Here is a 23,716-nt window from a genome sequence, read left to right as displayed (position 1 = left end):
CCTTATTAAAAGAATACTGAAAAATGTGTGTGTGTATGTGCGTGTGCGTGTGTGTGTGTGTGTGTGTGTGTGTGTGTGTGTGTGTGTGTGTGTGTGTGTGTGCGTACGTGTGCGTGTGTGTTTGTGGGTGTTTGTGGGGTGTATGTGTGCATGTGTGTGTTTGCATTTATTTTATTGAATTTTGTAAGACAGGTTTGATCATTCATAATCTATTTTTGTAATATTGGTGGAAAAAAAAATGATTTCCATCACTCCTTCCTTTACCCTCAGTAAACACTCAGAATGAGGATCTATTCATCTTGCTGGAATGATACTACAAGGGTCTTCTCCTGGCTTATACCCAAACACTAACAATTTCTGCCTAATCACTGCAAAGACCTCAGCAACTGCACTAAATTCAGACCCAAATTAAATCATATCTTAATCTAACAAAACCATTGCAAATTCTTCACCCCGGCCATAAAACATGATATAACATTACATGACATCCTCAACAACCTAGCCAAAGGACATATACTTTTAAGCTTCCCATTTCACTACTTCCCTTGTTGATTAATGCTTGTGTCTTTCGGCTTTTCCTGGTTAGGGGTCGCCACAGTGGAACTCTGGTCCGCTAATGATTGGTAGCTGATTTTTACGTGCCGAGTTACCAGCCCTGCTTTATTTATATGCTGTACTTTGGGCAAGTGCTTATTTTACACTTGCTTGCTGCCACTTGCTCTAAGAGATAAGTGCACACACTACCACTAACTTACTGTCCAAAAACTATTTATCTCCCATAGCTCTACCAGAAACCTAACTCTAAATCTAAAACTTCTTTCCACTCCTTAAACCTAAAACTCCAATCTCCCATCTGCAAACCCAAATTCCCTGATTGCTCCAAAACCCAAAAGTTCCTTTCCTCAACTCTAAAACTCAAGCCTTCTCCCTAAATCTAAAATTCCCTTTCTGCTCCATAACCCTAAAAATTCCTTCCCACTCCCTAAATCTAAAACTCCAACTACCCTCTCTAAACATAAAACTCCCTTCCTGTTTCTTACCCCTAAAATCCCCCTCTCACTTCCTACATCTACTACCCCCACTTCTTCCTTCCCATAACTGCTTTCCTGAATTCATATTTGAGAAACAGTAAGTTTCAAATGCTTGGGACTCGAGCAGTTGTAGTAGATCCCTATTTACAATGCATATTGTAAATAACCTTTATTTAGACAATTTCTCTCGCTTCTTTATCTCCATTGTTGTATGACCACTGCATGCTGTTTTTCAGTTTGTCATTGTTATTGACATCCACTTACCATTGTATTTTTTTTTTAATTTTGAGTCTAAGAAAAATTACAGGCTGGACATGAAATTAGTCAACTATGATCTATGCCTTAGACCCTTAAACAAAGAAATATAACTAACTAGCTTACTGAATAAATAAGTTAATAAATAAACAGACAAACAGATAAGCACTTCTTAACTGGAAACTTTCTATGTTACCTTTTTAGGACTCTTAGCTGAGGTACCACACAGAGTTAAAATATATGTGCTTATTTAAAAAGTGAAATGGGTCTAAAATCATTTCTATGTCTCCCTTGAGTAACTGTGTTTCCGATATACAAATGTTAGTATAATTTGCTTTGTGGAATAATCTAATGAGTGAATGGTTGTGGGTTTGTTGCAAATGAGTGAAAGCAGGTAATACTGAAAGAAGTCATTTCTTTACCAATTTTTGGAGGAGTGGGCAAGGTGTGTTTTTATTTATTTATTTATTTCTGTTGAGTGTATTGTTTTTTTTTTTGTTTTCCAGGGTGGAGTTTTACTTTTTTATATGAGAGTTTAGTTTGGAAATGACTACTGGTGCTATATCATTTTGTGCTAGCAAGGAGATTTCAAGTTGGTACAGCCGAGAAGCTGTTTTGATTACGTATGGGGGTGTGAGGGTCCTGGGACTGAACTGGGACTTGTCCCACAGGAAAATATAATCTTTTTGTTTATATATATATATATATATATATATATATATATATATATTTATTTATTTATTTATTTATTTATTTTCATTCTAAGTATTGGGTCTTTTTTATTCAGTATTTTGGGTTTCGTGTGTGTGTGTGTGTGTGTGTGTGTGTGTGTGTGTGTGTGTGTGTGTGTGTGTGTGTGTGTGCATGTGCGTGTGTGTGTGTGTGTGTGTGTGTGTGTGTGTGTGTGTGTGTCATTATTTTTAAGCTAAATTTCTTAATTTTATTTGGATTCCTCAAAATGGAAAGTATGAAATGTAAATCATGTGATACTTGCTAAGGAACACTAAGGCAGAATATTGCTTTTTAAGAATTATGTATAGTTTGAGTACCAAAGTACTTTATGATAGCCTGTGGTTCAGTTATAAATAGGTAAAAAACAAAAAATGCAGCTTTAATGAATAATTGGGAGGCCATCCCACTGCAGACAAACAGAATGGTGTTTAATTTTTCTCAAACCCTTGCAAGAATGAGCAGGATAGCCAGATAAATGTGTTTATAATTGCATGTATTATTTGGAACAACTTTAATTTTAATTCTGTGCTTTTACTCAGGGTAAAGGTAAAAACTACAGTTGTGATGAAAATGATATTATGAATTTTACTGTTAATGATTTTTCACGCAATCAAGGTTTGGTAGATACTTTTTCTCCACTGTGTGAAGACCCAAACTGAAGTTTTGTCAATCGGTAGTATGACCAGTGAGATTTCCTAGTCCATTTTCTAACTAAATAATAATAATAACTATAGATATATGTGTATTCTTGCCTTTGGCAGTGGGTGTATGTCAGTGTGCATGCTTGCTGTCTCACATGTGTCTGCATTATATGGACAAACTCTATGGTCAACTGCAAGCTGCTAGTCCAACTATTAAGCTAAAGTGCTTGTATAGTTTCAGTAACTCAAGCATTGTGAGTGCAGTTTGTCTTTAAACAGTTGTCAAGCAAGGTAAAGTGTCACTATTAGACAGAGGCTCAGTAAACTAAACTTTAAAAAGGGCACAGTATACTCAAATCAAGGGGTGGCGTAAGCCAAACACAATCGGGCTAGGCTTATAAATGCCCGAGGGCAGATAGCCTAGTATGAACCTATGAACCTATGAGTGTTTGACTTTTTTTGTTTTGGTGGCTGTTGACAAAGCCATCCCATACATTCCACTGTAATGGGATATGTCACTTGCACTTCTACAGTTATTATAATCAGTTTCAGGTTTACTAGCACTTCTACAGTTATTATAATCAGTTCCAGGTTTACTATTCCTTGCGATTTAAGAATAGATTACCTGTAGTAGTAACTTTCAATAAAAAAGCACAAGTTAGAAAATTTGGCAAAACATAGCTAATGCATGCTATATTCTTCCAATTGGCCTTCTCTTGTCTATGTACCTTAAAAGTTGTCATTAAGTCCAGCAGGGACTACTACATGTGCTTGAGGCACATTTGCTTGAGACACACATTCTCACTGCCACTGTCTCACCACTACCTCATATTGCTTAATGTTTACTAGCCCAAACAAAACCCTAATCCTAACCCGAAAAACTTTCAAGTGCCTAACCCTAAATTTCCCATTCCCTCCTGAAACCAAAAAAATCCCTTTTCCTCCCTAACGCTAAAATCCCGATCTCTCCTTAAATCTAAAATCCCCTTCCTTATCCTTAAACCTAAATTCCAGATCTCTCCCTAAACTTAAATGCCCCTCCCCCATCTCATCCATGATGCCCGACTAAACCTAAATTCCTGTGCCTATCCCTAACTCTAAAGTCTTCCTGTCCATCTACAGTACACTCTCCATTCCCCCTCCACAAACCTAATAGCACCCTGCCTGCTCCCGTTCCCGCGTACCTAGCAGCTGAGCAGTTGCTTCACTTCCTCTCTTAGGATGGAAGCAGATGGTGTGGCAGTTGCTTAGCTGAACTCATATTTAACAGTGGCTCACACAAGGTAACAGATGATCGACTCCCTTCCCACAGTTTACTGGAATTCGACCAGCTGTGTCTCAAGCGGCTGTAGAAGCTGGCTAGAATACAATGACATGTACATTTCAGTTGCTTATTTGTGGTTTTGAACTTTTGCATCATTTTGTGTCAAAGACACGACTGTGACATTATAGTTTGTATTTGCACTTGCATATCACTTTCTGTTTCCAGCAATGCTGTATGCAGTAGCAGCCTTCTTCTGGTGGACAACTTGCTGATGAATCCTTGAAATTGTCTTCTGAAGCACACGGCCATTTTCAGTGCATATACTACAAAATCATGAGTGTACAAAACTATCTATATTGTTCTAGGAAAATATATGATAGCTTAAGAAAACAAAATCCAACCAAATGGTGTCGAAGTGCTGAAGCAGAACCAAGTAACAGATAGTAGCACAACGTTGCGAGTCCACAGATACGATTTATTAATACAAAATACACGTTAGTTAAGCGCTTTCATCAAATAGTATGACTTCGTCAGAACAATTAATATATAAACTTTCAGACTTAAATAGCACCCAGTTTGAATTCATTGGCTTAGAAAGTTAACAAATCATATTTTAAACATGCCTAATCTCATGAATAATGAATGGAAATTAAATAATTAATCCAGTATTAAAAATGTATACTGTTACAATATACATATAAAAATATATATAAAGGTATCACGTTTTTAAGAAGAGTTATAATGCAAAAATGCAGAAGTGCAGATGCTACATGTTTGAACTATTTCAACATTTTAAAAAACAACTTTTTTATATATTTAAAAATTACTTCACTGACTAACCAGCCAGTGTGTTATACTAACTCTGCCTTCTCTTTCAAAACAGGCATAATTGAAAGATGTTCATTAATGCCCGGGGGGTGGTCAGCAGCTAATCTAAGTTGCCACATCAATTCCTTCTTGTGCAACCTATTTTGCCAATCACCCCCCCTCACATCCACTGTGACAAAGTCCAAGATGCCAAACTTAAAACCACTAAAATTTCTACACGAACCACTATGTTTGTATAATGCATTAGTATTTTTTCCACATTTCATGTCATATAAGTGCTCATATATCCTGTTCTTCAACATCCTTTCTGTCTTTCCGACATAAAATGAAGAACAGGAATTACATTTAGCAAGATGTACCAATTTACTGGAACGACAGTTACCATTTTTCAAATACATATTACACTTGTTAGAATTATTAATAATAATCTTACGTTCAAGCATTATATATGAACAATAATGACATCTACCACAAGGCTTACTACCATATGAGTTTCTCTGTTTTTCATTGGAAATTCTAGTAACCTCCACCAAGGATTTTATATTACTACCTACTTTGGTGGAAAAAATAGGTTTATCACCAAGAACCCAAATTATTTCAGGATTGGTTCTGAAAATGTTCCAGTTCTTTGACAAAGTTGTTTTTACTTGGGAGTAAAAGGGATTAAACTGTACTACACATGCCTGCTGGAAATTAGTGCCAACCCTGGTGTTACCAAAACCAACAATATCACCTGGTTTATGATTACTACTACCCAGTAATGGTTTGTACACGGTACCCCATTTTTCACCAACTTCCTCAAGTATTGAATCAATGAAGTACCCCGGGTAGCCTCTCTCTAGAAACATCTTCCTTAAGTTCTGAAATTCCAGTATCACATCCTCCTTTATGGTGGTCATTCTGGCTATCCTTCCTGCCTGGCCCTTTACAATACTTCTTTTCTGATGGATAGGGTGGTGGCTAGTGTAATGTAAGTATGCATTGCAGAATGTGTTTTTTCGGTAGATTTTTGAGTGGAAACTGTTTTGTTTTTTGAAAATCTGTACATCAAGAAAATTGATTTCCTGCTGATGATATTGAAAAGTAAATTTTAAATACCTAGTAGTCTGATTTATATATTCCAGAAACTTTGAGATTCCTACTACATCCCCTTTCCACACAATAAAAATATCGTCCAAAAATCTACCATAGTATGCAATGCAAGATGAAAATTCCATGTCAGGTTGAAAAATATATTTTTGTTCCCACCCTAAAAGCACCAAGTTAGCATACAAAGGAGCACAGGCAGCACCCATAGCTACTCCTTGTAGTTGTTTAAAGTATTCACCACCAAAGAATAAAAAATTATTCTCGAGAATCAGACTCATTAACTCACATAAAAGTGACACCTCATCAGGTTTTAAAACGGTGTGGGAAAAAAGAACTTCCTCAAAAAAATCTAACCCTTCCAGTTTTGGAATACAAGAAAAAAGATCTTGTACATCAATTGTAAGAAACCAACAATCAGCCATCCAGATATCTTGCTTAAGTTGACCGAAGAAGTCCCAAGAATCTTTTAACAAATGCGGAAATTTGTTGACAATGTGTTTCAATTTTCCATCCACATAAATCACTAGGTTGTGTGTCTTAGAACCTGCGGCTGCAACTATGGGTCTAAATGGTGGTTTCTTAAAGTTTTTATGTACCTTCGTTATCCCAAAAATGGTTGGTATCCTAGGAAATTTATTTAGTAAAAAGTTGCATTCTTCTTTGGAAATTCTCTGATCTATCAGGTATTCATATAAGTAACTATCCAATCTATGATAGGAGATGTTAATTTTGTTTTTAGAGCATAAAGAATATCTTCCCTCCTGGAATAGTATATTCTGCATGTCATTATTGTTTTCTTCTACACCATAAATAACCACCCTTCCCCCTTTATCAGGGGTCATGATTCTTATATCACTATTGTTTCTGATACTCTCAAGAATGTTTTTTTCACGAATGTTCAAGTTATTAAAAACCTTCCTCCCCCCCCCCCCAAGTCTTATATAAATCTTCCCTAACTAGTTTCTCGTATGCCGCAATAAGCGGATGCAGTGGGGGGTTAAACATACTACTTTTCTTTAATACCTTGTTTGATTCACCTTTACTTATTTTGTCTGACAATATAATATAGAAGTATTGTAAAGGGCCAAGCAGTAAGGATAGCCAGAATGGCCACCATAAAGGAGGACGTGATACTGGAATTTCAGAACTTAAGGAAGATGTTTCTAGAGAGAGGCTACCAGGGGTACTTCATTGATTCAATACTTGAGGAAGTTGGTGAAAAATGGGGTACCATGTACAAACCATTACTGGGTAGTAGTAATCATAAACCAGGTGATATTGTTGGTTTTGGTAACACCAGGGTTGCCACTAATTTCCAGCAGGCATGTGTAGTACAGTTTAATCCCTTTTACTCCCAAGTAAAAACAACTTTGTCAAAGAACTGGAACATTTTCAGAACCAATCCTGAAATAATTTGGGTTCTTGGTGATAAGCCTATTTTTTCCACCAAAGTAGGTAGTAATATAAAATCCTTGGTGGAGGTTACTAGAATTTCCAATGAAAAACAGAGAAACTCATATGGTAGTAAGCCTTGTGGTAGATGTCATTATTGTTCATATATAATGCTTGAACGTGACATTATTATTAATAATTCTAACAAGTGTCATATCTATTTGAAAAATGGTAACTGTCGTTCCAGTAAATTGGTATATCTTGCTAAATGTAATTCCTGTTCTTCATTTTATGTCGGAAAGACAGAAAGGATGTTGAAGAACAGGATATATGAGCACTTATATGACATGAAATGTGGAAAACATACTAATGCATTATACAAACATAGTGGTTCGTGTAGAAATTTTAGTGGTTTTAAGTTTGGCATCTTGGACTTTGTCGCAGTGGATGTGAGGGGGGGGTGATTGGCAAAATAGGTTGCACAAGAAGGAATTGATGTGGCAACTTAGATTAGCTGCTGACCACCCCCCCCCCCCGGGCATTAATGAACATCTTTCAATTATGCCTGTTTTGAAAGAGAAGGCAGAGTTAGTATAACACACTGGCTGGTTAGTCAGTGAAGTAATTTTTAAATATATAAAAAAGTTGTTTTTTAAAATGTTGAAATAGTTCAAACATGTAGCATCTGCACTTCTGCATTTTTGCATTATAACTCTTCTTAAAAACGTGATACCTTTATATATATTTTTATATGTATATTGTAACAGTATACATTTTTAATACTGGATTAATTATTTAATTTCCATTCATTATTCATGAGATTAGGCATGTTTAAAATATGATTTGTTAACTTTCTAAGCCAATGAATTCAAACTGGGTGCTATTTAAGTCTGAAAGTTTATATATTAATTGTTCTGACAAAGTCATACAATTTGATGAAAGCGCTTAACTAACTTGTGTATTTTGTATTAATAAATCGTATCTGTGGACTCGCAACGTTGTGCTACTATTTGTTACTTAAGAAAACAAAATGCTGAAGTTTTGTAAGTTGAAGAAATGCACATGCTTATTTATGTCATTTTACAGGGTTAATAATATCAGAGCTTTAAACAGTAGTACAGAATGTTTGGTTCTGTGAATTACTTTATAAGAACTAAATGCTGTAAGTAAGATATTGTTAACTCCACAACAGGACATTTAGAAGAATCTAAAACAGTGTAATTTCTTTGTAAAGTAAATGGGTGTTGACAATGGACCTCACAAGTGTTTTTGAATAGCCATCAGAATATTATAGTACAAGCAAAGGTTTATAGATGATGCTATAATATTATGATGACTACTGGTTAAATTATCAAAATAAGTAACCGACTGTGATAATGTTTGTCTTCCTATGCTTCTTCTGGCTTTTCCCAGTTAAGGGTTGCCATAGCAAATCACCTGTCTGCTCATGATTGGCAGTAGAGAGTTTTACAGTGTCAAGTTGCCAGCCCAGCACCCAACCTTCCACAGAAGCCACACACACACACACACACACACACACACACACACACACACACACACACACACACACACACACACACACACACACACACACACACACACACACTCTCACCTACACCCAATTTAGAGTGTCCAATCCACCTACAGCATATCTTTGAGGGGAAACCCACATGACCACAGGGAGGACATGCAGACTCAACTGGAGAACCTCTTAGTGTGAGGCAACAACACTAACCGCTGCATCACTGTGGCCACCCTTTGTCTTCCTATGCTAATGAGAAATAAAAAATATTGAAGTGACCACTATGACTCCATGCTGTTATGTGTGTAACTGGTATTGTAAAGATACAAGAAACAGAGGCTGTATCGGGATAAATAATGTTTGAACATGTGTTAATTATAAAGAAAATGTTATGTTTATTGACATAGGTTGTGTTACAAAATATGGCATGTAATGTGACATCATTTTTCTGGATGTTTTGACCATGATCTTGTCTAATAAAGATACATTTAAAAAGCACTCTGACAGCTACTGAAGATTGGTGGAGAGTTTTTCCTTTTAATTCTGTTTCTAATGGTCCTTACTCCTGCCCCCATCTCTCGATCTTAAAGATGAAGTAGTTTTGGAGGAGAGTTAAGGGGGAACAGCAGCCTTCCTCCTTACAAAAGAAGTGCTCAGCTTTCCTTTTCCAGTGATATCGTATCTATCTATCTTTGACTGTAGCCCTAATCATTATAGTAATGGATATTAAAGGTTTCAACAGTGAGCACTACTTTTTAAATAAGGATGCTTTGAACATTTATGTTCCTTCTTCCTTTCCTTGCAAGACTTGGTGACAAAATAAAATGTGGAAATACATTTCTGAATTCTAATCTACATCCTCAGAATTGCAATTATGCTTTTTGTTGACTCATGATAACCAAATATTATCTGACATTTTCATTTTTAGATAATTCCCAAAAAGAAAAGAACAGAAGACGTGACCATTGCAGGGGAGCACCATGAATCACATCATAGCATTGATGTGTCTTCTCGCTGCACAGCTGCATAAAGGTAATAGCTGGCTGATCACATGGGAGGGAATAATGGTCATTCCCAGATGCTAATGCTAGACACCATTCATATGTGATAGACTTTACATGTGCCATGTTTATATATAGCTATTTATCTATTTATATATTTCACATCTATATTTATATCTAATCTAAATATGTATACACATGTCTGTGTGTCTCTGTGTTAATGACATAAGCCCACTGGACACAATTATGACTTTTTAAAGGCAAGCTTGGAGCACTCTAATTAAGTGACTTGTTTGGAGTAACACAGTAGGGAAAGGGATGTTGCGGGAATCAAAGCTTGTACTGCTTGGTAAGGATGCGGTTTGTTAACAGTGTTTAGAAGTAATATAATGCCATAACTACCAGACAAAATCATTATTTCCTCTTCTCTCATTTTCCTCATAACATTGATGAATGGGGAAACTACAGTGAAAAAAATGTAATATGTACAGCTAAGTGGTTAGTCTTCACATAAAGAGTGAGATATGGAAATGTGATACTGCCTCACTGCAAATTATATCAAACAAAACTGCCATTTTCTTTGTTCAGAATTTGTACCATAAAAATCGGGGTACTAGAGGTAACTGTGGTCATAATTAATACAAGACATTGGGGAAGAGTCACCTTAAGTTATGATCCAGAGGTACACTGGCATGCACTCTTCATCCTAATGGTCTACATTTGCACCCAAACTTTTTTTGTTGTGGTCTTCTAGACCCAAAATGCATTTTGCATATTATGAGAAATATGCTGATCAAGCACATCTCTCAAGCGCATCTTCCTGTTATCTGAAAAAAGGAAGAAAGTTGTCAAAATTAGGAAACAAGAAAACACCACACAAAAAGTCCAATATTTATAAACATTTATATTTTTGCCAATATACTACATGGAGAAATTGAACAGAAGTCATAAATCCTGCCCATCTTCTTATCACAGAGGGCTAAAGTGAGCACAATAGTGTCGACACGTAATTTAACAGAAGTGTGGAAGCATACTGGTTTATCTCACTTTGGGCTGCTAAGATGTACTTGGATTTTTTTCTAAATGGTTACAATGTCAGTTCAAAATAAGTAAAGAAGAGGGGATTACCTTTTTGTTGTTGTTTTGCAGCAGGAGGGACTATTATGATGAATTCTTGGACCATGTCTCAGGCTGTCAAATGAACATATATGAAAACACTGACTTTCTAGAATTTACAAGTACTATAGTGAAGGATACCATCAATTATTTAGATATTACCATACATAAAAATGTGGGTACTAAACAATTTATGTCCAACATATTCAGAAAACCAACATATTCCAATACTCTCCTTCATTACAGCAGTTGACATCCCCTTTTTCAAAAGAAATCCCTAATAAAAGGACAGGGAGTAAGGATAGCTAGAATGGTGACAGAAGAAGGGGAATTTATATGTCAACTTAACATACTTAAAAATATGCTGACAAAAAGAGGGTATCCTGCAACATTTGTTGACAGTATTTTGCAGGAAGTGGTAATGAAAAGGGAGAACGGTTATTTTATTCCCTTGTTAGGAAGAGGGCATGGGATAGAAGAAGTTGTTATAAGGAAAGATGAGAACTGTCATAATAAATCAGCTATTTTTAGATTCAACAACCAGTTCTATGATATCAGAATTATTTAGACACAATTGGAATATATTTAGGGCCAATCAGGATCAACTAGAATTAGTGGGTACATCCCCCACGATTGTGTACAAGAAGGGCTCTAGCTTCAAAAATATGATTGAGACACATAATAAGGGGAGTAGAAATATGGGGGGGGGGCATGGCAAAATGTGGATTTTGTCTACAATATAGCATATTTTGGAGGATAAGGAGGTGCGTGTACCCAGCTCTGGGAGATATTCCCTACAGAAGAAATTCACATGTAGCAGCAAGGCAGTTATATATTTAGCAACGTCTTCCATGTGCCTCTGTTTCTATATAGAGATGCACTCAGAACTAGAATTTACCAACATAATTATGATATCAACAAGAAAGGTTTAAAAAAATGATTTAGCTGCTCATATTGTCTCTTACTCTGGACATAGTTTTAAGTTCACTATTATAGATCAAGCTATATTAGGGGAGAGAGGGGGACCCCTGAATGATGATTTGGAATGAAAGGAACTCAGATGGCAAATGAGAGCTAATGCCTCTGAGTCTCCTGGACTTAACAGTGCTATCTCTATCAGTTCATTTTTGAGATTAAAAGCAGAATTTCATATGTAAAAATGTTGTTTTTATGTGTGTATAAAAATCTATATATTTTTAACTGTGTTTTGATTTTATGTGGTGTAAGTATAGAATGGAATGTGTTTAGAATCTTTTTATAATAGTTTACATTTTTTTTATAATTAATGGCATATTTACTATGGTGTATAAGGAAATTATGTCATCAATTTGTAGTAATGAGGATATATAAAAGGGTGGGGTTGCTAGTTATGTGACATTCTGATGAAGTTTCTAATTTGAGATGAAAGCACTCAGTAATAAATGTTGGTGTGGGTTCCTGGCTTCTTTCTGGAGTTTTTTATCAGTTTATGCACTTGGTGCAGTTTACAGTTTGAATATATGAAATAACCCAGTAATATTCACAAACCATTGCAAAATCGCAACCATATTCAGAACCACATACATCTTGGTGTCCACAGTAATGGTTACCTATGACATACTCCATAGTTTTGCTTCTGCCAAAATTTACAATTTTTCCTGACAGGTATATAATGCACCTTATCTTCATGCACTGTCAGGTGGTATACCAGCTAACCCTATCAGGCTATAAAGATATGCAAATGTTATAGACTAGATTCTATACCAGGACTGGTTAGTAGCAGCGAGGCTGAGTGGAGTTCTGCTTTGTTTTCATTATCATAATAATTGTAGCCCCTGACCATGACACTGAGGGGTGACTGAGTGAAGATCTGGTTTTAAAAATGTGCTGTGTTTAAGACTTAAGTCAGTGTCACTTGAAACTACTAGTTAGAGAGATTATCTGGGAGACCATCAGACTGTGAGGTGCTCTCAATCTTTAAGGCTGTAATTTATCAACTAAACTTTTGTTTAGTAAATGGTGTGAAAAATCAAACTGATATGAGGAAAGATCGGGAAGCTGGATTTTCCCAAGGTAAGGTATTATCTTTCCTTCCCTCATTAGACCGTGGCAGACAGTCAATAATCTGATTAAATGAATCCCCAAAGTATGTAAAGTCTTAGAAGAGGAAGAATCTTTTTCAAAGGATGCAGGTTTTATCAACTACTTCACTTCCAGTGCAGTCCTGTGTGGCTTCGTAAATGTAGTGACTTCCCTCAACCACTTAGGCATGAAAGTATTAAACAGACTACAGACCTATTTCCTTGTACCTTTTATATTTGCATGGTACTAGACTCTAATCTTTAGAACTAAATCATTCTTCTGCACGGGGCCTTCCTGCTACTAAGTTTGCCATCTAGAATCACCATTAGCAAGACAGCCGTGCTTTGCTCATACAATAGCCATAATCCCAGGTCCATTCCACATGTGAGGTTCATTGATTAATACTAGGCTAACTGCCGCTAGCCAATTACTCAATGTGAGAATCAAGCCCAGCATTTTGTGTGTGCAAGGTAAACACCTTAACCATTATGCCAATATCCCAGCACTTCCATTTCCATTGCTTGTTGATTCTTGTATCTGCTTGACCCAGTGATTACTTAATGCATTTTCCAATCCAGCTCTAGGCAGCATAATTGTAGTAGTTGAAACACCCCACCCCCACACACACAGGCTTGAATCACTTAGTCAATCCAGTGCTCCACAGCTAGCAATGCCTGTCTCGTGTGATGCTTGGTTACTTCAGATGTTATTGAGGCTTCATACCTCTGCACAACAGTGACATCTATAGGTAGAAAAAAATGTATACTCCAATTCTTCCAATAAAGTCTGATGATAAGGGCTTTAGATAATCGCCTTATTCTCCTCATTCCAAATTGTCTAGTAGTTGTTATACAATAATTGGCCATTAGCATTCAAAAAATGAGCATGCTGATTGGTCTGCCCAACCAATGTGCCTGTTGTAAATCGTACACATAACAACAGCAAAAGTCCGGCTGCTAAAGTATCACTGAGATGCCAGACTTTTTTATTAATTGCTATCTCCTAGACAAGCATTAGTCTGAAGGAAAGAGTCTAAAACTAAAACGCGTGTCATTATTTAGTGACTTTGTTCCTTATAAAATTTGTGGTTTTCCAACAAATCACTGAGGAACAAACTCACTAAATTATTACAGGCGTTTCAGTTTCAGACTTTCTTTCCTTCAGACAATGCACACTTATTCTCCTTTTATTTATGCGTTATCCAGATTTTCACAAATAAAAGATCGAGACATACATATGAGAACAGTGAAAATACAAGGAAAATCAGGTACATTCTTCAAACTAAAACATACCTGCTTTTCCTTGTATTTTCCCCTGTCTCTGTCATACCTCTAAACTGTGGGGAGGGTTACAGTTTTTTTTATTTCTTTAAAAAAATAGTGACAGAAGTCATCCTTTCTCCATTGCTTACTTGCTAAAGCAGTGATGTACTGTGTAAGCCTGGGAATGCAGCTCCCATACACATGCACAGTATGTCATCAAAGGGCAGAATCTGAAAACAACGCAGAAGACCATGGCACCATTATACAAATACCTTATTTAAAAAAGTAAGTATTTTTTTTCTTAAATGATGTCATTGTATAATGACAATAAACAACTGCTGGGTGTGATATGTTGAAGATTTACTCACAGTTGCTTTCGTTTAATCACTTGGGCTTCACACGTGATTAAACCATACCAACCGGGGGGAAATCTTCAATATACCACACCCAGTCATTGGTTAATGCTATAGTATACCCTGGTTAGAGACATTTGAAAGTATTCCACATGGCATATTGACAGTTTAGCTTGTATCTGAATTGAATTCAGACTTGTTATTTATTTATTTTGTCTGTGAGTGTGAATTTTTACTAAACTCATTCATTTTTCATCTAAATTAAGCCACTCTGTAGCTTAACATTCTTTAATCATTTTGTAATGTGCTCTGGTACAAATGCTTAAAGAAATCAAATTAATTTTCCTTTTACTAATTTCGATGCTTTTATGGCCTACAGGTTAATTAAAACAAAATTTGGACCAATGTATGGAAAATTGCAAATTCACCCCTGGCTTGTCACCTGACACCCTTATGGAAGGGAGAGTTTGTAGTTGCCCTAAGGCACAGGCATATACCAAAGCCATTCTAGCCTGTAAGGTTTGATAATCGAGATAAATGGCACATGCATTGCTAAGCTTAAAAAGGCTCTAGGGCTAATAGAGCTGTTATCTCAGTAACATCCTGTGATCTTATTGACAATGACAAATCTTGCAGATTAGCAGATGTATATAGTAGCATTGGAGGACACAGGCGCAGTACATCCTAGGGCTAATAGATCTGTTATCCCAGTAACATCCTATGATTCTGTTGACAATGACAAATCTTGTAGACTGGCAGATGTATATAGCAGCATTGCAGGACACAGGTGCAGTACATCCTAGGGATAATAGAGAGAAATGGCACATGCATTGCTAAGCTTAAAAAGGCTCTAGGGCTAATAGAGCTGTTATCCCAGTAACATTCTGTGATCCTATTGACAATGACAAGTTTTGTAGATTGGCAGATGTATATAGTAGCACTGCAGGACACAGGCACAGTACATCCTAAGTTAATGGAAATACTTTGCTCCTAGAAGTCTTTCATGTATTCTGCAACATGTTGGGTGTAAAAAATGTGGATTTCTCCATGTCTTAGTTTATATTCTAAAATGCTCTTCACAGTTGTAGAGCAGAGAGAGAGAGAGATAGGCCATCACTGCGCTCTGGGTGGTGAATTCTGTGACATTCATTCCTACTGGAATATGATGTTCATGGATTCTGCCAATGAACTCTAGTCAGTATTCACTTCTTTCAAAAATAAAATCCTCTTGTTTTTACCTTAAATGCAATCATATAACAAAACTGTATAGCTGCTTCTATTAAAAAATCACTGCTATCTTAAATAAGGTGACCACTGTGCAATATATCAGTCATACGTGTATATCAGAGATGACACATTCAAGCATACACCCACATGAGACTTCCTCAGTGAATTTCTTAGATGTTACAGTTAATTGCCATTAAGTAATTTCTGTAGTAAATCATTTTTAGCAACTGTGATATGGGAGACAGAAAAAGATTTTCTATTCACACATATATTAGTGCAATGATTATAGACAAATAATGTGATAGCTACCTTATGAAAAGCTTAATTCATTCCAGAAGCTAACATGCAAGTCTTGATTCTACATATAATTCTTCATTTGTGCAAACTAGCATTCATAGTCATGGTAAAATTATGAAATAATTTATAAAACTGGCTTTCTACTGTTGAATTAAAGCTCTGGCAGAATGCAATCTTTTTGGTGTAATCAAATTCAATCATCTATCAAAATATTAGATCTTATTTATACCTGTTTTATGTTTCCTATTTTATGTATATAGTCCATTACCTGCTAATTTAGATTCATACTGTGCAGTAAATGAGCTATAAAAAATATTTGATTTATATATATATATATATATATATATATATATATATATATATATATATACATACATATGTGTGCATATTTACACATACACACACACACACACACACACACACACACACACACACACACACACACACACACACGCTATATATATATATATATATATATATATATATATATATATATATATATATATATAAAGAGCTGCAGAGTCCTGAAAGCCCAAAATCCTGAAGACCAAAATCCTGAGACCAAAATCCTGAAAACTCAAAATCTTGAAAACACACAAGATACCAACACTTACTATACTCCAGCACAAGTACATACAGAAACATATTACTCTTCAACTAAGTGCAATCTCGGAGTTGATATATTTAAGTAGCAGGGAGTGTGTGGTTGGGGGTGCAGGGAGGCCTGCCCTCCTGCTTATACTTGGAGAAGAGTAACATGGTTTGTTTTTTATTTGTTTCTGTATGTACTTGTACTGGAATATAGTAAGTGTTGGTATCATGTTTGCTTTCAGGACTTTGAGTTTTCAGGATTTATTAACTTTTAGGATTTTGTTCTCAGAATTTTGGTCTTCAGGATTTTGGGCATTCAGTTTTCTGTAGCTCTCCCATGTGTGTGTGTGTGTGTGTGTGTGTGTGTGTGTGTGTGTGTGTGTGTGTGTGTGTGTGTGTGTGTGTATCTGTGTGTGTGTGTGTGTGTGTGTGTGTGTGTGTGTCTGTATATATATATATATATATATATATATATATATATATATATATATATATTTATGAGTATATAGATAGGCATAAATACATAGCTATTGATCTATATATATCTATATATATCTATATATATATACTTCTTAGAACCTATAAAATTATCCACCATTCCATCTGCCTGTCCAGCAATAAAAAATATTCTACACAACTATGTTCCCAGTCGGTCACTGCGATCCAGTGACCAAAAATCTCCTGTCTGTCTACAAAAATAACAAATCTGCTGGGCATTATTTGTACTTATACAATGTTGGTAAGACCTTGACTTGATTTTATCCATTTTATTTTATTTCATTGTATATATACAAATTTGTAATGTTCTAGAGTTTGTGTTAAGACAAACTACTTATTTCTTATGTTGTGGATGAAGTTTTAAGAAAGAGCCACAAGATGGAGCTCCAATAAATTATGGCTGAAGCTGAATAAAACAAATGTTTTATTTTATATTTGATTCATGCTTTTTATATAATGGAATGAAAAGTTTTATATTTTAGCATATTTTTTTTATGTGAGAATATTTTTAATAATTAAAAATAAAATTTAAATGATTAATGACTATTTTAGCATAAATGGTGTTAAAAAAATGCGTTCGGTAGATTTGATTGGTTAATTTATTTTGAATTAGCCTTACAAATAAGTATAAAAGGTTCATAATACAATACAGCCCACATCTGAAAAAGTGCCTGGTAAACAAAAACGTACTGTTGAGCGTTAATGCCTGATGTATTAAGGTTTTATTTCGTTAAAACGTGTTAAAAGTTTCCGCTCTGTTCCTGGCTTTATTGTTTCGCTGGATAAGCTGCTTCTATTTTTGTGTTATAAGACCTGGACTTCCTTACCTGTATCCATGAGGTCTATACCATCCCTCCCATCTTTCAAAATCATTCTGAAAAACTTCCTAACCAAAAGCTGCCTCTGTTCTTGCTCAAAACCAGGGTAAACTATATCATTAAATGTGAACAAGTAGCTTTTCATTCATTATACCTCCTTACTCTCCCTTATTCACTTACTTCCTTACTGCTATTTAATTCTCTTCCCTGACTTTGTATCTAAATATGCCATAAGCCTGTTTTCCCTCACTTCATATTGCAGTTCCTGTTTGTGTTGGACTAACTTACCTTTAATTTCTCTGCAAACTCCTTTCCTACTCCCTAACCCTAAAATCCCCTTCCACTTCAAGACAATGGTTTTCCAGTGCTTAGTACTCAAGAGTCAGTAAAAAAACTGATATAAATATGTATGATAATAATCAATATCTACTGAGGTACAAAATCTCATAAATATAAGGGGAAATTCAATAAAGCTAACACAAACCTTTTTATCATGTTATGCTACTCAACGCCAGGAGTTTAAATCTCAAAATGCACACACTCGAAGCACTCCTCAGTATGGAGAACGTCGACATCTGTGCAGTAACTGAAACATGGTTCAAGGCTCCACAGAGCACCCCAGCACTACTGGTCTACAACTCATACCACACATTTCGGCCACAAAACATGGACTGAAACACAAAAAAGAGGGGGTGTATCCATATTCATCAAGGATACCTTCACCTCCAGGTTAGTGGTGCAGCATGATACCTCTGAGATCATCCATGTGCAACTAACATCGGGCAAATCTGCAATGCAAATTGTGGCCTGCTACAGATCACCCTCCATTACCCAGGAACACCACTCTGCCTTTCTGGAGACACTGGAAAACATGAAGGTCCTACCGAACGCCCTGATATTGGGTGATTTCAATTACCCTACCGTTAACTTGGAAAACTACTCAAGTACAAACTCCCAGGTCCAGCGCTTCCTGCAATTTATCAACTCAAATGCCCTGGATCAGCTGGAAAACTCCCCTACCAGAGGTGAAAACATAGTGGACCTGGTCATCACCAACATGGGGGACAGGTGTTCCACACCGGAGGTCAACCTGTCACTGGTTAGATCAGACCATAAACTAATCACTCTGGATGTCCACACCACACCACCACCTCCAACCAAGGAAACCACAGTGAAAAACTTTTCTATAGCAAACTTCACCTTACTTAAGACAGAGGTGGTAAGTTTCACAGCCCCCATGATAAAGGATAACAGTATCCAAGATGCAGGAACCCTTACAAATGCACTCTATGAGCACCTACAAGGATGCATGTATCGTGCCATCCCTAGCAAAACCAAGACTCACTCCCCTAAGAGAAGGAAACCAGTCTGGAGGACCCCTGCCATAAACAGGCTATACAATAGACGGAGGAAACTAGTTCAGAAATAAAAGCAAATCCCAAGAAGGAAAGACATCCCTGATCAGTATCAGTAAGAAACTAAGGTCCCTCATAAAATCATCCAAGGCTAACTTTGAAAGAAAAATAGTCAAGGATTCGAAAGATAACAACAAAGCCTTCTTTAACTATGTCAAGAATCTAAATGGCAACTCGCAGATATGCTCTGAGCTAGTGCAAAATAGCACAAAATATACTGAACCTACTGATATTGCCAACATCCTGGCAGATAGATTCAATGCAAACTTCACCCCCCCTTCACCCCCAAAAGAGCCCACAACAATACCAGAAAAGTGTAGTGTCCCAGAAATCACAGACACAGAAGTGAAAACAGCCCTTTCAAAAGTCTAAAGGACAGCGTCAATGGGGCCAGATGGTGTCCCAGGCTGTGTCTTGCATGAGCTACAGAATGGACTAACCCCACCACCTAAACACACTGTTCAACCTCAGCCTCTCCACAGGCTATGTGCCCATAGAATGGTGCACAGCAATGTTTATTCCGCTCCACAAAGGAAGGGCCACAACTGACCCTGGTAACTATCGCCCCATAAGCCTGACGAGCCTGGTCTGCAAGGCTATGGAGCACATCATCATGGAACTCATTAACAAAGACATTGGGAACCTCCAAACACTTGACCCAACTCAGTTCAGCTTTGTTAAGGGCAGATCATGCCTACTAAACCTGGTTGACTTCTTTGAGACAGTCACCAAGGCCATAGATGAGGGGAAGGTGTTTCACACAGCCTACCTTGATCTTGCCAAGGCTTTTGACACCATTCCCCACTCGGGAATTATAGAAAAACTCACTAGCCTGAACATAAACCCCTACATCATGAGATGGGTTACCAACTGGCTTACAGACAGAACTCACATGGTAAGAATAGCGGGCTCCAGATCTGACTCTAAACCAGTCACAAGTGGTGTCCCACAAGGCTCAGTCCTGGGACCCCTACTGTTTGGCATATACTTCTCAGAAGTACAGGCAAATATAGGAGGACTATGGCTAACTAAGTTTGCCAATCACTGCAATCTGGGAGCCATAATTGACTCTCTGGCTGACATGGACATTCCCCAAAAGGGCCTTACTGAGACAGGCACCTGGTGTCAAAGTCATGGTTTCAAGCTAAATGCCAAAAAATGCATATTCATCCCGTTTGGGAAAAAAAAACACCCATGAATTACCACATAGGTGGCAGCCCCCTTAATACAGAAGAGGTAATAAGAGATCTGGGGACCCAGGTAGATAGTAATATCTCCTTTGACAATCATATTGCCAAAGTAGTTAGGAAATCCTTCTATGTAGCCCATCTAATTACTAAAGGGCTTGCATCTAGAAATAAAGAGGTTGTAGTGCCCTCTACTCGTCACTCGTCAGATCCATCATAGAGTACAATGCCCCATTTGGGATGTACCTCACAAGACACTTCCAACAGCTGGAAAGACCACAAAAGTACCTCACCAAGAGGATTACTGGCCTCAAACATATGTCCTATGCAGCCCGGCTGGAAAATCTCTGGCTGTACTCAGTGGCATATCGCTTACTCAGAGGTGATCTCTGCCTGACTTACAAAGCCATGTCCAACTCAGAATTGATGGACATGCTCCATCTAAAGAAATCCAAGTCACTGCAAGCCACTCGCTCTAGTGAGCTAAACCTCAACAAAACAATAAATAGAACATACTGGAGGGATAGATTCCTCTCACAGAGACTCCCCATGCTTTGGAACAAAATTCCAAACTACATTAGGCAGAGCCCTTCGCTAACACTCTTCAAGGGAAACCTTGACGAGTGGATGGGTAACAGAAAATACACGCCAGCGATCACTTCATTGGCTCTTCTTGACAGAGGCTCAGTTAATTAATCAATGGGGTGGCGAAAGCTGACACACTCTGGCTAGGCTTATACGTGCCCTCAGGCAGATAGCCTAGTACCCACCTATGAACCTATGTGTGCATCGCGGTGAGATGCACACATGGGTGCAAACATTTTTAGAATCTGTAAACTCCATGTAGAGGTGCAAATGCACATGCAAACACACGCAGTTAAGGAACCTTTTGTGCAATGCAAATTTTGCCTTGATTAGGTTAATTTTAAGCAGATTAACCAGGTATAGCAATCCAACAAGCTGTACTGCATCTGTGTAGACTCTGTGTCTGTGTCCACAGTGTACATGGACATTTTCCATGTACAGGAGTCTACACTGGAAGAAGGAGATGTAAAAGTCAACAAATATGTACATAGGTAAGATCCCATACATAAATATTCAAAACATACATTCTGGATGTCTGAAAACAGCGGGGGTTATGTAACATTAATATTTTTTTTTACTTTTTAAATTTCTGCATTGTGCAAACATGCTTAACATAAAAATAAAATAAAAAATTGTAAAATAACACTTATAATGTACTTCAGACAAATGTACTGTAAGACATTGCACTGGGTCTGTACAGTGGTGCATTTGTGCTGTTACCCAGATTACACGGCTATGAACCATGTAATTTCCAGGCTGTCAGAATGAATATTATGCAGATGAGGGGTAAATGCCCTGGATTTGTTAAATTGCTAAAGGGAGTGACCGTGTCCACATATCCACTTCATGCAGGCTCCTACACAGTGTTTATATTCCCACTGGATGTGGATAACATCAGGGGGGTATGTCATGTTACTTTTAGGATATTCCCTGCTCAGTGCATGTGTTTGCACTGTGCCCCACTCACTGCAAACGTTTGGGCATAGCTTAGCATGGTCATGTGACCAGACCACTCATGACATAGCCAGCTATAAATGGATACCATATATATTCAACTAATAATATAGAGTTTTGTATAAGCTGTGCTGTGCAACGCTGTGCACAGTTCCACACTGCGCAATAAAGTAGGGCCTTTAAATCATGTCAATGAAATCCTAAGCAGGTGAATTGCATCATAATTAGCCAATCACACATGGTGGACCTACTCCAGAACTGTATGAACTACGCATACACCCTACGTTCTGATTTCCTCTCAATACTATGACCATTGGAGTAGAGAAATTTTAACTCAAATAATGCTAGGGGCTGCTGCAGCTATTCTACATCTGTATGCACTAGATGCTGAAGTCAGTGATGCTGGTGCTGCTGACAATAGGCCTAGGCTGAGGAGGAGAAGAATGTTCAAGCCCAGGGTAACCTTCCTGGTGCTACATGAGCTGGAGATTGTAGAGCACTACAGGGTGGATAGGTACAGGGTGGATAGGGACATCTTACAAGAACTCAGTGAGTTCTGCCACCCTCAACTCAGAGCCAGAGCTAACACAGGGGAACTCATCCCAGTGGAAACTAAGGTATGTATAGCCCTTAGGATACTAGCTACAGGCGCTTTTCAAAGACCAATTAGGGACATGATGGGGGTGTCACAGGCATCTGCATCCAGGATACTTCACCAATTCCTGAAAGCTATGCTCTCTCATGCCATTGAGCACATATCTTTTCCCCTTTCCCCTGAGGTGAGGGCCAGCAATATGCAACACTTCTACCATGTAGCACACTACCCTGAAGTACTCGGTGCTATAGATTGCACTCATGTACACATCAAGGCTCCACCTGGTGTGCAGGGTAGAATCTACGTTAGCTGCAAGGGATACCACTCCATCAACTGCCAGGTCATGTGTAATGACCAGAGGATTATCATGAATGTGTATGCTGGCAACCCTGGCAGTTATCATGACTTCCCTATCTGGCACACATCACAGCTGTACCAGATGTTTGCCTGGGGGGGTCATCCCATGGGGCCGTTTATTGGGGGATGCTGGCTACTCCCTGGAACCATGAATGATGACACCTATCAGAAACGCACACACACCCATGGAAGAATGCCATAATGAAGCACACACACAAAGTAGAAATATCATAAACCATGTGTTTGGCCTTCTAAAGTCACTCTTCCGGTGCCTTAGTATATCAGCTGGAGCCGTGCAGTATCCTCCAGGCACATATGGACAGATATTCACAGTGCTATGTTACACAATCTGATCCTGTGGAAACAGCTGCAGCACAATCAGCAAAGGGATGGGATACACAGCCCCCCACCAGTGCCTATGTCAGCAGAGCAACAGTCACAGAAGGACTTGGGGAGGATCCTCCTGTTCATGTCCCTGTAGGCAGATGTAGGCATGCCCTCTATGCCCTGGTTTTGGCTATGAGACAACATATTCACTGACAAACTAGGGATCTATGGACTAAAACCTTACTCTTACTCACATACATATATTAAAATTGATACCAGCCAACTCACATGCAACGTACCCATCCATATATTGGCTGT

At 37.6% G+C, this 23,716-nt stretch overlaps 1 protein-coding gene across 1 annotated transcript in view; it reads left to right on the top strand.

The window, feature by feature from the left end:
• Nucleotides 1-23,716, top strand: part of LOC122795067 — a 498,483-nt gene that overhangs the window by 3,614 nt on the left and 471,153 nt on the right. Inside the window, exon 2 of the mRNA XM_044063642.1 lies at nt 9,683-9,786. Within this exon, the coding sequence (XP_043919577.1) occupies nt 9,735-9,786 (52 nt within the window). The 5' untranslated portion in view covers nt 9,683-9,734. The remainder of the gene's footprint in view (nt 1-9,682; nt 9,787-23,716) is intronic.

This window comes from Protopterus annectens, chromosome 2.part1 (genome assembly GCF_019279795.1).
Source record: "Protopterus annectens isolate FY-2018-M chromosome 2.part1, PAN1.0, whole genome shotgun sequence".
Lineage (NCBI taxonomy): Eukaryota > Metazoa > Chordata > Ceratodontiformes > Protopteridae > Protopterus > Protopterus annectens.
The sequence above is the reverse complement of the archived record's forward strand: the minus strand, read 5'-3'. Positions and strand labels throughout refer to the sequence as shown.